Raw genomic sequence first — 12762 nt, 5'->3', positions numbered from 1 at the left:
GTATAGGGCCTTAAGTATAGGTAGGTATGTAGGTAGGTAGGTAAAGGGACCTTCAGTATAGGTAGCAGGGTATAGGGCCTTAAGTATAGGTAAGTATGTAGGTAGGCAGGTATAGGTGCCTTTAGCTAGGTAGGTACGTATAGGGGGCCTGTAGGTAGGTAGGTATTGAGGCCTGTAGGTAGGTATAGTGGCCTGTAGGTAGGTAGGTAGGTATAGGGGCCTTTAGGTAGGTAGATATAGGGGCCTTTAGGTAGGTAGGTACGTACGTATAGGGGGCCTTTAGGTAGGTATAGGGGGCCTTTAGGTAGGTGGGTATAGCGGCCTGTAGGTAGGCAGGTAGGTATAGCAGCCTGTAGGTAGGTAAGGATAGTGGTAGGTAGGTAGATAGGTAGGTATAGTGGCCTGTAGGTAGGTATAGTTGCCTGTAGGTAGGTAGGTATAGTGTCCGGTAGGTAGGTAGGTATAGGTGCCTTTAGGTAGGTAGGTATGTATAGGGGGCCTGTAGGTTAGAGTGACCAGACGTCCCGGATTGCCCGGGACACGTCCCGGATTCGGGGTCCGCTGTCCCAGGCTTAATGAGGTCCCGGGAAACGTCCCGCTTTCAGCAGCGGGACGTCCCGGCCTCGGGACTCTGGCCACTCTCTCCTCAATGAACTGGCAGCGGCGTCTATAGACGCCGTGCCAGTTCATTGCCCGCAGCCCCGCTCCAGCCTCCTCTTCCGGTGTCTGTTCCGACACCAGCAGGCGAGCAGGGCTACGGCAAGATGGCTGCCGGAGCCCTGTACTGGAGACCTATTTGTGTCACTAGTACAGGGCTTCGGGCGCCATCTTGCCGTAGCCCTGTCAGCGCGGGAGACCAGAGCAGGAGGAACAAGACTGGCCACATTTATGACTGCATGGCGGCAAAATGCATGCTACCTGTGCAAAGAAAAATGACATTTTCCGCATTTAAAAGAGAGTTTTTCCTTTGAAACTTTACAATCAATTTTCTCAAAAACTATAAGCTCTTTTTCAAATATTTTTTTTCCTCTTGTACCCACTCCCAAGGTGCACATACCCTGCAAATTTGGGGTATGTAGCATGTAAGGAAGCTTTACAAAGCATGAAAGTTCGGGTCCCTATTGACTTCCATTATGTTCGGAGTTCGGCGCGAACACCCGAACATCGCGGCCATGTTCGGCGAACGTTCGCGAAACCGAACATCCAGGTGTTCGCCCAACACTAGTGGTAATCGACAATGGCGGAAGTGGAAATTGGCAATTCTGACCATCCCTACTTCCTCACTCTTAGGTAAGTATTTATTTTTGACCTGAGGTTCACCTTGGGTTCTCTTTAAGACTGACCATTATTCATGTTCCTGTATCTTTGTCTTTTATTTTATTTGTCTTTTATTTGATAACATTTTGGGTTTTTGGGAGTTTAGCATTTTCTAAAAATTTATTTTGAGTATATGGATAACTTATTCATTATTTTGTATATTATAGCAATCATTCCCTCAGCAGTGCATCCATTCATGCAGGCAAGAGGAAGTGGATTATTATTATTATTTATAAAACGCTAACATCTTCTGTGGCACTGTACAAAGTAGGAAAACAAACAAGGGGTCCATGATACAGGCAATGGTCTCCATTCACTAAGCTTATCTTCTGTCTTTAACCATTTGCCGACCGCACGCTTATACCGTGCGTCGGCAAAGTGGCAGCTGCAGGACCAGCGACGCAGTACTGCGTCGCCAGCTGCAGGCTGATTAATCAGGAAGCAGCCGCTCGCGCGAGCGGCTGCTTCCTGTCAAATCACGGCGGGGGGCTCCGTGAATAGCCTGCGGGCCGCCGATGGCGGCTCGCAGGCTAAATGTAAACACAAGCGGAAATAATCCGCTTTGTTTACATTTGTACGGCGCTGCTGCGCAGCAGCGCCGTAAGGCAGATCGGCGATCCCCGGCCAATCAGCGGCCGGGGATCGCCGCCATGTGACAGGGGACGTCCTGTCACTGGCTGCACAGGACGGATAGCGTCCTGTGCAGCCTCGATCACCGGGGGGGAGCAGGTAGGAGAGGGAGGGGGGAATTTCGCCGCGGAGGGGGGCTTTGAGGTGCCCCTCCCGCCAGCCACACGCAGGCAGAAGAGATCAGACCCCCCCTGCACATCATCCCCATAGGGAGGAAAAAAGGGGGGCAATCTGATCTCTCTGCCTGCACCCTGATCTGTGCTGGGGGCTGTAGAGCCCACCCAGCACAGATCACTAAAAACCACACTGGTCCTTAAGGGGGGGTAAAGGGTGGGTCATCAAGTGGTTAATAACGTTTCTAGAGTACTACAGAATTAGACAGGCTGATAGTTAACTGCATGTAAAAATAACTAGAGAGGAGATAACTTCACTAGAGAGGAGGTAACTTAAGGAGTGAAGAGATAAGATAACTCTCTCACTGTGTGGTGGTGGTGGTACGTTTTTCTCTTGTCTTATTATCTCCAGCATGATCTTAGTGAATTGAGGCCATTGGCCTCAATTCACTAAGCTTATCTCCTGTCTTTAATAACGTTTCTAGAGTTAACACCATGGTGATAAGGCATGTAGTATTCAGGAAACATTTTACCTCAGGCAAACCTAAAGTTAACTCTTCTGTCTTTAAGTTAAGGTGAGATCTCTAACGTTAACCTTTCAATCCTTAAAATAATTCATTTGTTAGACTCCAGAACTTTACTAGAGTTTTACCTACACTCTGTAACTCCCTTTCACCTTTGCATGCGAATTTGCATGGAATCAATGGAAAAGCACACAACACAGGCAGGGCCGGAGCTACCACAGGAAAAAATGGGCAATTGCCCCACGGCCCCAGAGCCTGTAGGGGCCCCCAAGTTGTCCCCACCCATCTTAACTGTTGCTCCCCACGGACTCTACAGAGTCTGTTAAGTTGGGAGGTGATTGGGGGAGGGTCAGCAGCCAGCTCAGAGGCCCAGGAGGGAAATTTGGCTACAACAAAGGGCCTCTGATGGCACTTTTTGGTCGGGGATGTCTGTTGGGGGGGCCCCCAGGCTAATTTTTCCCTAGGGCCCAATTGTTACTTGAACCTGCCCTGCACACAGGCACTGCCGTGGTTAAATTCACATACATCGTCATCCATGCAAATTTGCATGAAAATTTGCGTACAACCACATGCGAAATTCACATCCGCATGCAAATTTTTACCGCGGCAATTCCCACCGCACAAGTGGAAACGGGCCCTAAGGAGTTTGACTTAACTGTTGCTTAACGGACACAGACAATGGGATTTGAGCATGAACAATATAGATATTACAGATCAAGGGCAGTATGACAGTTAACATAGTGGAAATCAGGATAAGGAGCATTCATGTTCCAGTTTCAGTTCTGTGCTGTAATGCTTTCAAGTACCAGCCACCATAGGCCGTAATAGCAATTACAGCTATAGCAGCACTCAGTGAGTAATTTTGGGCGCTATCAAAAGACGGAGCCTAAATTACCACAGAAACACTGTAATTCATCTGCCAGCAATAGCTGGAAGCTGAATTACATCTTTCCCCCACTATCCATGGCGCCCTGGAGGAGGAATAGTACTTAACGCTGCCGGGACTTGTGCAGGAGCAGGGTTATGGAGTTAGGGTTTATCGGCTTTTCCATGCTCCAAATCTCCCGGCGGCCATTTAATAGGTACGCGTTTCAAAATTAAACTTTGTGCTGGATGGATTTGCCTGGGTTTGCATTAAGCAGGGCTACTGCCTGAGGGAAGAAGCTGTTCCTGTGCCTGGAAGTTTTAGTTACAACAGACTCATTTCACCTTCTTTCGTACGGAGCATGAGCTGGGCTGTACCAGACAGTCACTGCAGATGTCATGGCTTTGATAATTGCAGTACAAAGTACTTTGCAGAACAAAGCTATACCATTAATTTAAAAAAAGCCACAGATGTATTGCAAGAACTGTAAACATTGAGTAAAACCAAAATAAACAAATTATCCAAATTATATACTTATTCTACCTCAAATATGTAGACCTTAAATAAGTAGTCTTCTACTGAAATGTAGTTCAGAAGAATACAAAACTTTTATTGGGCATTTTATTTCTACAACGCGTTGCATGGCGTAAGCCACTTCCTCAGGTCGATTTATGCGCTGTTAACAGGCACCGAGAGTGAGTACAGCATTTTGGAGGAAATGAGCAAAATAGAAGCAAGAAAATGTCAAGTTACAGCCATTAGAGTTAAAGAGGAACTCCAGTGAAAATAATGTAATAAAAAAGTGGGTTTTTTTTACAATAATTATGTATAAATGATTTACTCATTGTTTGCCCATTGTATAATCTATCCTCTCCCTGATTTACATTCTGACATTTATCACATGGTGACATTTTTACTGTTGGCAGGTGATGTCACTGGAAGGAGCTGCTGCTTACATTTTTTAGTCGGTTGGAAACATCTGTTATTTCCCACAATGCAACAAGGCTCCCACAATGTGATGTCAGTAGCTAGGTGCTGACATCACACTGTGGGAGGGGTTTCACCTCAAAGTCAGCCATACAGAGCATCCTGATGATCCGTTTGAGAAAAGGAATAGATTTGTCATGGGGAAGGGGGTATCAGCTACTGATTGGGATGAAGTTCAATTCTTGGCAACGTTTTCTCTTTAATCTAATCCATCTTGGTATAAGGCTCACTACTGCAACTTTTTTCATTTATGCTTATTCTTCTAATCTTACTTCAAAACCAGATAAAAGAAAGTCACACTTGCACTGCAACGCTGCCATAAACACAAGCAGGCTCGTTGTCATGACACCTCCCGCCTTAGCGCTGGGCTTTGACTGCAATGCCCATACCAGCAATGCAAACCAAAAACAGGAGGCCCTTAGCAAGAAGTGCATCCAGCTCGCTATAAATAGCACACCAAGCACATTAAGTTAAAAAGGATGACAGCGTTGAATGAGAATCTTGTATTCCAGAGGCTTTATTACATCAATTACAGTGATGGAAGGAACAAACATCACATTCTACATGTAAATAGCCTGCTTACTCATACCAATAATGTCCATCAGGGAGGAGGCCTACTGAATATGGGCGTAAGCCGGTCATAAACATGCTCCAAATAATTTGATCGCCTAAAGAACCATGTGCCATTAAGAAACACAATGAACATTAAGCGGTGTTATGAATAGGGTGAGCAGCTATATGTGTATCATATAAAACAACATTTTACGCAAATGAAGTAAACCACTTGAATCATATATCAGCTAACGTAATCAAAAATACAAAACAATACTTTATATAGCCCAAAAACAGAATGCGACCACAAGCAAGGGAAGAAGCAAGGGAAGAAAAACAATGGGAATGGATATAAGCACCATAGGGAGGGGGGAGGAGTGCAAGCAGGAAGGGGCGGAGAGAAGAAAGCAAATGTGGTAAAGAAGGTCAAAGGTAGGTGAAAGAGGAGAGAGGGAGAGGAGGAAATAGAAGGTAATAAAAATAAAAGAAGAGGAAAAGGGAATGGGAGAGGAGAGAAAGAAGTGAAATAGACAAAAAAAAGGAAGATGGGTGGAGGTTTGGGGAAGGAAGTGAGGGCTCGTTCCCACTATCGCGAATCCGCATGCGTCCAATGCATGCGGATTCGCACATGTAATGCAAGTGGATGGGCCTGTTTCCACTGTAGCGTTGTTGAGGTGCATTTTTTTCAGCGGTAAAAAAACGCACAAAAGAGCCAACGAATTCGCCTGTGAGTGGAATGCATGCGAATCGCCGCTAATGTATTTAATAGTAAAAACGCATGCGTTTGTTACATGCGTTTTTACCCGCGATTTCGCGTGCGATTTCGCACCTTTTTCAATTTTATTTTGCCCTGGCAGTGTCATGGTTAATTTCGCATGGCACCCTGCCATGCGAAATCGCACGCGAAATCGCGGGTAAAAACGCATGTGGAAACGCATCCGCATGCGTTTTTACAAGCGTCGGAATGCCGGCGAAATCGCGTCGCAACAGTGGAAACAAGCCCTGAAAACAATGAAAGAAAAAGATATAGAAGAGGAATGCAAAAAAAAAAAATCAAAAAAAAAAAATCAAAATAGATCTCTTAATCACAAAAAAGTTCACATTCAGAATTCAATTAGTTTTGTTTAGTTTGGTGTCGTTCTTAAGCCGTTTGTAGCAAATGCAGTGGTTCAAAAATGCAATTACTTATGTGTTGCATCATGATTTTTCATGTTATCATCATTATGTTAATCACATTTGCGATTTTAGGGAGATGAGGGGCGGAGCTTCACACCACATGGGGAAATCACATGAACATTGCATAGTACTGAGCTTGCTATGACGTTTTTTTTTTTTGTGTTCCCATAGGCCATAGCAAATGTGTTGTTATAGATTTATCAAATGTTTTATCAATGAAATCATCAATAAATCTATAACACCTTAATGAACTAAAAATTAGATTTTACCCATGAGGAAAATTATCAAACGTTTGATAAAGTGTTTGATAAAGCTCCGTGAATTGAGGCCTATGAAGTCAATTTAGTTTGCAAATTGTAATTACGTATAGGCGTAATTGTGAAAATGCTGTGAAATTGTAATTTTGCTGATTACGGTCATCACTATAGATTAGGTGATGGTGCACTTCTGGCTGGCCTATCCCAATGAATAGGTTTTTTTGCTGTAGTCTTAGTCCAGTTTCTTGGTTTCAGAGACTGCTATTCCCTCACTGGCGTAAACGCATTACCTATGAAAAATAATTACAACTGAAACACTTACAGGAATGAGAAACTTCTTAATTTCTTCCAAAGCATGTCCCATCCTGGCGTAAGCTTCTGCAGGGGGTGCAAAGACCTCAATGAGCACATGAAGGTCATCATTAAGGTGGAAATATTTTGCCTCTCCACTTTTTCTGAGCTCTTCTTCCTGCAATAGTAAAGCAGAGTGTGTTATCTTACTATCCGTGAGAAAACCAAGCTTCCTTTGTTAACTTCTAATCACCAGGGGATCAATGCAACCAATGAGAGCTCTTATGCTTGGTACACACCATACAATTTTCTGGCAGATTTACTTGCCAGATCGATCATTTCCAACATGTCCGATCTGAATTTCAATCGATTTTTTAAATTTTCTGTTTTTTTTTATCGTTTTTTTCGATTGATTTTCGTTTAATTCAATGAAAATCAATTAAAAAACGATAGAAAAATGATTTAAAAAGCGATTGAAAAATTGAATTAAATTCAAATTGGACCTGTTGGAAATAATTGATCTGGCAGGCAAGTCTGCTGGAAAATTGTATGGTATGTACCTAGCATTAAATGGGCCTGGTTGAGGAGTCTTACAGTTATGATGCTTAGCAACAAGACATCACTGTGGAAGAATCCCTCATTAGCCAATACTCAGCAGAATACAGCCCTGCCTCATTGGGCCCAAACGTTCACATTTTTGCATCAAATTTTCTTATTCATGTACCTTAAACATGATCAGAAAACATTTGTCAGGATTTATGCAAAATAAAGATTTGCATAAAGTTTCAAACGCACATGTCCGCATAGCGTGAATTTGTGTGAATTCTGCCTCTTAACTTTATTGCAAAAGTCAGAGCTCTGCAAGATCGGTACTCTCATCCCTAGAAGCAACTAGTAAACTACAATAGACTACACTGACACAACAGCGCATAACACTGAACATGCAGATTAACAAGATGTACAGTATCAGCATGTGACCATTTTGCATACACTCAATTTAAAGGAATTCTGTAGGGAGTCGGGGGAAAATGAGTTGAACTTACCCGGGGCTTCTAATGATCTCCAGCAGACATCCTGTGCCGCAGCAGCCACTCACTGATGCTCCGGTCCTGCCTCTGGTTCACTCCTGGAATTTCAGGCTTTAAAGTCTGAAAACCACAACCCTGCGTTGCCGTGTCCTCGCTCCCGCTGATGTCACCAGGAGCGTACAGCACAGGTGTAGACCGTACTGGGCCTGCACAGTACGCTCCTGGTGACTTCAGGGGGAGCAAGGACACAGCAATGCAGGCGCAGTGGTTTTCAGACTTTAAAGTCTGAAATTCCAGAAGTGAACCAGAGGCGGGGCCCGGAGCATTGGTAAGTGGCTGCGCGGGTACAGGATGTCTGCGGGGGACCATTAGAAGCTCCGGGTAAGTTCAAATCATTTTTCCCTGACCCCCCTACAGTATTCCTTTAAATATAAAAGTTGTTGCATGTATATATTCTATCACACTCGGGTCATGATGAAATCACATGTATAAGGTGGAAGATGGCCTTGCTTGGTCCAAGTAAGTAGTGTATGCACTCTTGTTAGCACTGGTTTCTCCATATTATTTTCTAAGAGAAACGGTTAATGCATTATTGCATGGATATAGTAACTGGGCAGTACGTTAGCTGTACATAAGCAATTTTCATATCTAACAAGAACAAATCTAACTGAACTACACTCATGGGGCTCCCAACCAGACACAGAAATTTCCTCAAAGAAACCCCATGCCAATAGTGATGGTCATGTCTCGGATACCTTATGGAGAAGCATGTGATCAGTTTGGTCAGGTGATAGATATATATGTAAGTCTCTGATTTGCTAGTCATGGTCATTGCTAAAGCAGGATGTGATCACAGCAAATCAGAGCTTTGCAAATCTATTAGCTGTTTAATCAAATCACATGCTTCTCCATGAATTCTAGGCATGAGCATCACCAGGGCCGGCACTATAAGTAAGGCAAAGGGGGCAATTGCCCTGGGGCCCCAAAGTCCCTGGGGGACCCAGGCCCCCTTTGCCAACAGCAGCCAAAGATGGTGTATCCCCCAGCCCGTGGAAGCTGCTGAATGCTTTGCCTGCGTGTGGTCTAGCCCTGGGCTGTATACCGGTGTGTGTGGAGGGGAATGACGCGAGTCGGGGAGGATCCGACGCTACATACACACCTGATTCCTCCTCCTGGAGGTGTTGGCCACATCGTCCTGGTCTCCATGGTTATCTGGCTGTCTGCGTGTGTCACATACATGCGTCCAGCCGTAGCTTCCCCCATGTGACTAAGGTATGGATGTCACATCAGTGCGTCCATGCCTGCAAGGAGAAGAAGCGCTTGACGTTGTTGGCTGGACCAGACCATGGGGGAATTGGATGTGCCTGCTGCCTGACTCTGTTCTGGTGAGTCAGGGCTGTCAGGCTTAGCTGACTTTCTCTCCGCTTTAGTGGGGGGTGGGTAGGAATGTTCTCGACCCTGGCTACCATCCATGTAAATGGGGGGGGGTTGTTTGGACTTCAAGCCTGCCTTACAGATCCCTTAAAGTGATGGGGGTGGGGGGTGGTTTGGACCTAAACCTGAATTAACCCTCAAATTGACAGGGGTGGGGGGACTTCAGGCTTGCTACCAATACTGGGGGGGGGGGGGTGGAACTACCTACGGCAACACAGTGGTGGGGTGGTAGTGGTTGGTGTTTAGGAGGGCCCCCGAGGTACTTTTGCCCCGAGGCCTCAATGGAGCTAGAACCGGCCCTGAGCATCACTACTTGCCAACCAAGGGTGGGGAGGGAGCTCTAGAATAGAAGGGGATATGTTTTTCCTGCTCCCTCCACTAAAGAGTAAATTTATTTTTTAATTGCCATGCAATAAGCTGTAGTGCCAGCCAGTCAACATTTTATTTTCAACCTCAGAGTAGCATAGGACTCAATTCACATGCTGCTGGAAATATTGTTTTGCGCAGGCAGCACATGACAATATTGCTAGTACTAACAGCAGCAGAGTACCAGCCATTGTGCAATAAACACGACCCATGGTGCATGGGTACATGACAATATTACCAGCAGTAGGTGGATCAGGCCCATATGCTCATCATCAAGTTCAACCCCAACATTTCCATCTGAAACTACCACATGTTTTGTTTGACCATAGTAAAGCAACATAAATACCACTATTAGTAAAATGCAGATGTCTTTATTTAATGGAAAAATAGACTTTCCCTCTCCTGGAATGTCTGGTGATCTGAAACAACCGGGGTCAGTTATTTTGAATAATAGGGGTAATTACCTTGGCTTTATCCCTCATGGAACCCTTTCCTAGAATGGACATCTTCGTCAAAGTGTCTTCTTGTAACCTTTTCAGGGAATTACCACGTGGGCCCAGGAGTTTACCGACAAAGTTAAACTGCACAGTAACAAAGAGAAAAACAAAAATTAACTTAAGGTTGCAGACAGCTGTTAAAACAAAATAAATAATTACATAACATCGATGCTTCTTTAATAGTATTGACCATTTCCCGGTTTCTTCTACTTGGGGAGAGTTGAGGAGTTTAACTGGAGAACACTAGAAATGCTACAAAGAAGTGCCCTCAGTTCTTGGTACCAATAGTGTGTGCCATGCCTACATGCTCTATATATGCTTCTTCACTCACTTTTAACCTCCTTGGCGGTAAGTCCAACCTACGTTCGAGCTAGCCGCCGGAGAGGATCACATGGCCCCCAGATTATTTTTTTTAATAAAATTTGATTTATATGCTTAAGCTAGAAATTAGCTAACCATGCCCCCCAAGTCCCTCCGCTCTCCCCCGATCAACCCCGATCGCCGCCGTTATACGTATCTCCCAGGGATCCAGGCTCCAGGCTTCGTTATGGGGAGGATCGGGTCTGCGCATGACATCGATGACTGAAGCTAAATGGTGAAGCTGCGGCTCTCGCGGGATCGCAGATAGGTAAATATTGCCGTGGCGATCGGGGCATCAGAGCGGTGCCGGGGGACTTGGGGGCCATATCTAGCTAGCAAAATGCTAGCTTAAGCATTTAAATCAAATTTTATTTAAAAAAAATCCTCCAGTGGACGCAACATCTGAAACTGGGTACTGCCAGGGAGGTTAATAAGAACTAAAGAAAATTATTTGATAGAGGCATAACACTCGTAAATGAGTCTAGGGGAGAGCGGGGGGAATGAAGACTTTGTAAATACGAAGCAATCAGCAAAGAGATTGTTGATTTTTCTGTAAGCCTTTTTGACCGAACCAAACGTTGGTTGGCAAGTAGCTGTTCAACCAAGAGAAGAACCTCCATGTTCTTCGATTGATCTTGTATGTCTATTGTGACCATTGATCTAGGTCAAAAAGGTGAATGAAGTGTTTGTAGTGATGAGCACAAATTTAGCAAAATTATAATTTTGCATCATAATTCGCAATTACTAGGCAAAATTGTGATACGAAATTTTGGGATTTGAGGGGGGCTTTGTGTTTACTGTGAAATTACACCGAAATTAAGCAAAATTACAAAAAGATGACAGAAAAATCAATTAAAATGTCCAAATCATATTTACATATGACCATAATTGTAAAAATTTCACATTATCATAATTAGCAGATTACTATTATCACTGGGTGTTTAAAAAAACACTTACTCTACCCCATTAGAATTAGTGACATTCTTCAATTTTTAAAGTGCTAAAAACAATCCTAAAGGGAAGTACTGAGCAGATGAAAAACAAATAAATACAACGTGCAATCCTTTAAGGAACAACAGATATATGTGTTAGGGTCCATTCATGCTGTGCCTGTTGCATTCTGGACACAACGTACAATATCATTTCATCACAGCGAGGTGGTGTTTTCACATTGAGTATGGTGAGGTGGGTTCCGATAGAGTAATACATCGTAACAACGTGCACAATTAGTGACGGTGAAGCATACGATCATTGTACTTTATGCTTCACTGTAAAGTTGCTCTGCATATCTAATGGCCAGCACAGATTTTCACTAGCATTGCGATAGTGTCACAGCACAAGGTGCACAATGTGAAAGGACCCTTTCTAAACTGGATGCACCACTTACTTTTGGAAACTGCTTAATAGGAATTAGGACTTTCTGGGCCAATTTCATGTTCTTATTTATCACTACATCAATATACTGGTCTTCAGTGCTGTCTGCATCTTCTCCCTTCTGAATTTTTTCAATCTCTGAAAAAAAAAATTAAAAGAAGATTTGAAAGTTGTGTACAGCGGGGTGCATGATGAGCATAAGTGCCTATGTAAGATAAATCAAGTATGCCAAATAAGTCCCAAATCATCTCTAAAGACTTGTACACACGATACAATTTTCCATCAGATTGACGGGTAATCTGATAAGAAGTTGCATCCATAGGCATAACTAGAAATCACTGGACACCCCTGCAAAACTTTGGATGGGGCCGCTTCCACCAAAATATGCTGCACATATTTTCTCGAATATAATTTTTCAATTGCATTAGCTTTTGTGATAAAACAGACACAGACATACATGGTGTGCACACCAGGAATACTGAAAACTGACAGACGAGTGTGCTCCCAGCCTCAGCTTATTGATGGAGCATCCAGCATCACTGCAGTACACAGCACTTGGGGAGGGGTAGAGAGGTTGGGTGTGGGCACAGCACAGAAGAGCCCATTGCACACTGAATAGGGACTGTCTCCAAATCTTTGTCTGCAAAACTTTGTATGATTCCTTATCAGTGGCTGAGCAGATGTCATTAGAACAATTGCGCAGAGAGCAGAAGTTTTTTTTCTCTCCTTGCCATTAGTTGTCAGTCTTTCAGGACGGGGCCTCCTGTGGCTTCTGGACTTCCTGCGGCTGCATCCCTTGCAGGGTCTATTGTTATGCCCCTGGTTGCATTGTGTGTTAATGTCCAATAATAATAATGTCCGATATTGCAATTTATTTTCCATTGATAACTACCCAAAATTGATTACGTTATCGTTCGGAATTTGATTGGACCACTCAGAAATTATTGGATCGATCTGTCAATCTGATGTAAAATTGTACCGTGTGCTAGGC

At 43.9% G+C, this 12762-nt stretch overlaps 1 protein-coding gene across 6 annotated transcripts in view; it reads right to left on the bottom strand.

Moving 5' to 3' along the window:
* The window catches only part of LOC137517893 (KH domain-containing, RNA-binding, signal transduction-associated protein 3-like), a 221813-nt gene that overhangs the window by 92192 nt on the left and 116859 nt on the right, over positions 1-12762 (bottom strand). For all 6 annotated transcript variants that reach the window (XR_011020710.1, XM_068234966.1, XM_068234968.1 and 3 more), the window contains 3 exons: positions 11785-11909; positions 10005-10121; positions 6744-6890 (listed from right to left, as the gene is read on the bottom strand). Coding sequence is in view for 5 of the 6 variants with exons in the window: in XM_068234966.1 (XP_068091067.1) it covers positions 6744-6890; positions 10005-10121; positions 11785-11909 (389 nt within the window). In the remaining variant the exon portion in view is untranslated. The remainder of the gene's footprint in view (positions 1-6743; positions 6891-10004; positions 10122-11784; positions 11910-12762) is intronic.

This window comes from Hyperolius riggenbachi, chromosome 5 (genome assembly GCF_040937935.1).
Source record: "Hyperolius riggenbachi isolate aHypRig1 chromosome 5, aHypRig1.pri, whole genome shotgun sequence".
NCBI lineage: Eukaryota > Metazoa > Chordata > Amphibia > Anura > Hyperoliidae > Hyperolius > Hyperolius riggenbachi.
Note: the sequence above shows the minus strand (reverse complement) of the source record. Positions and strands in the feature narration are given on the sequence as shown.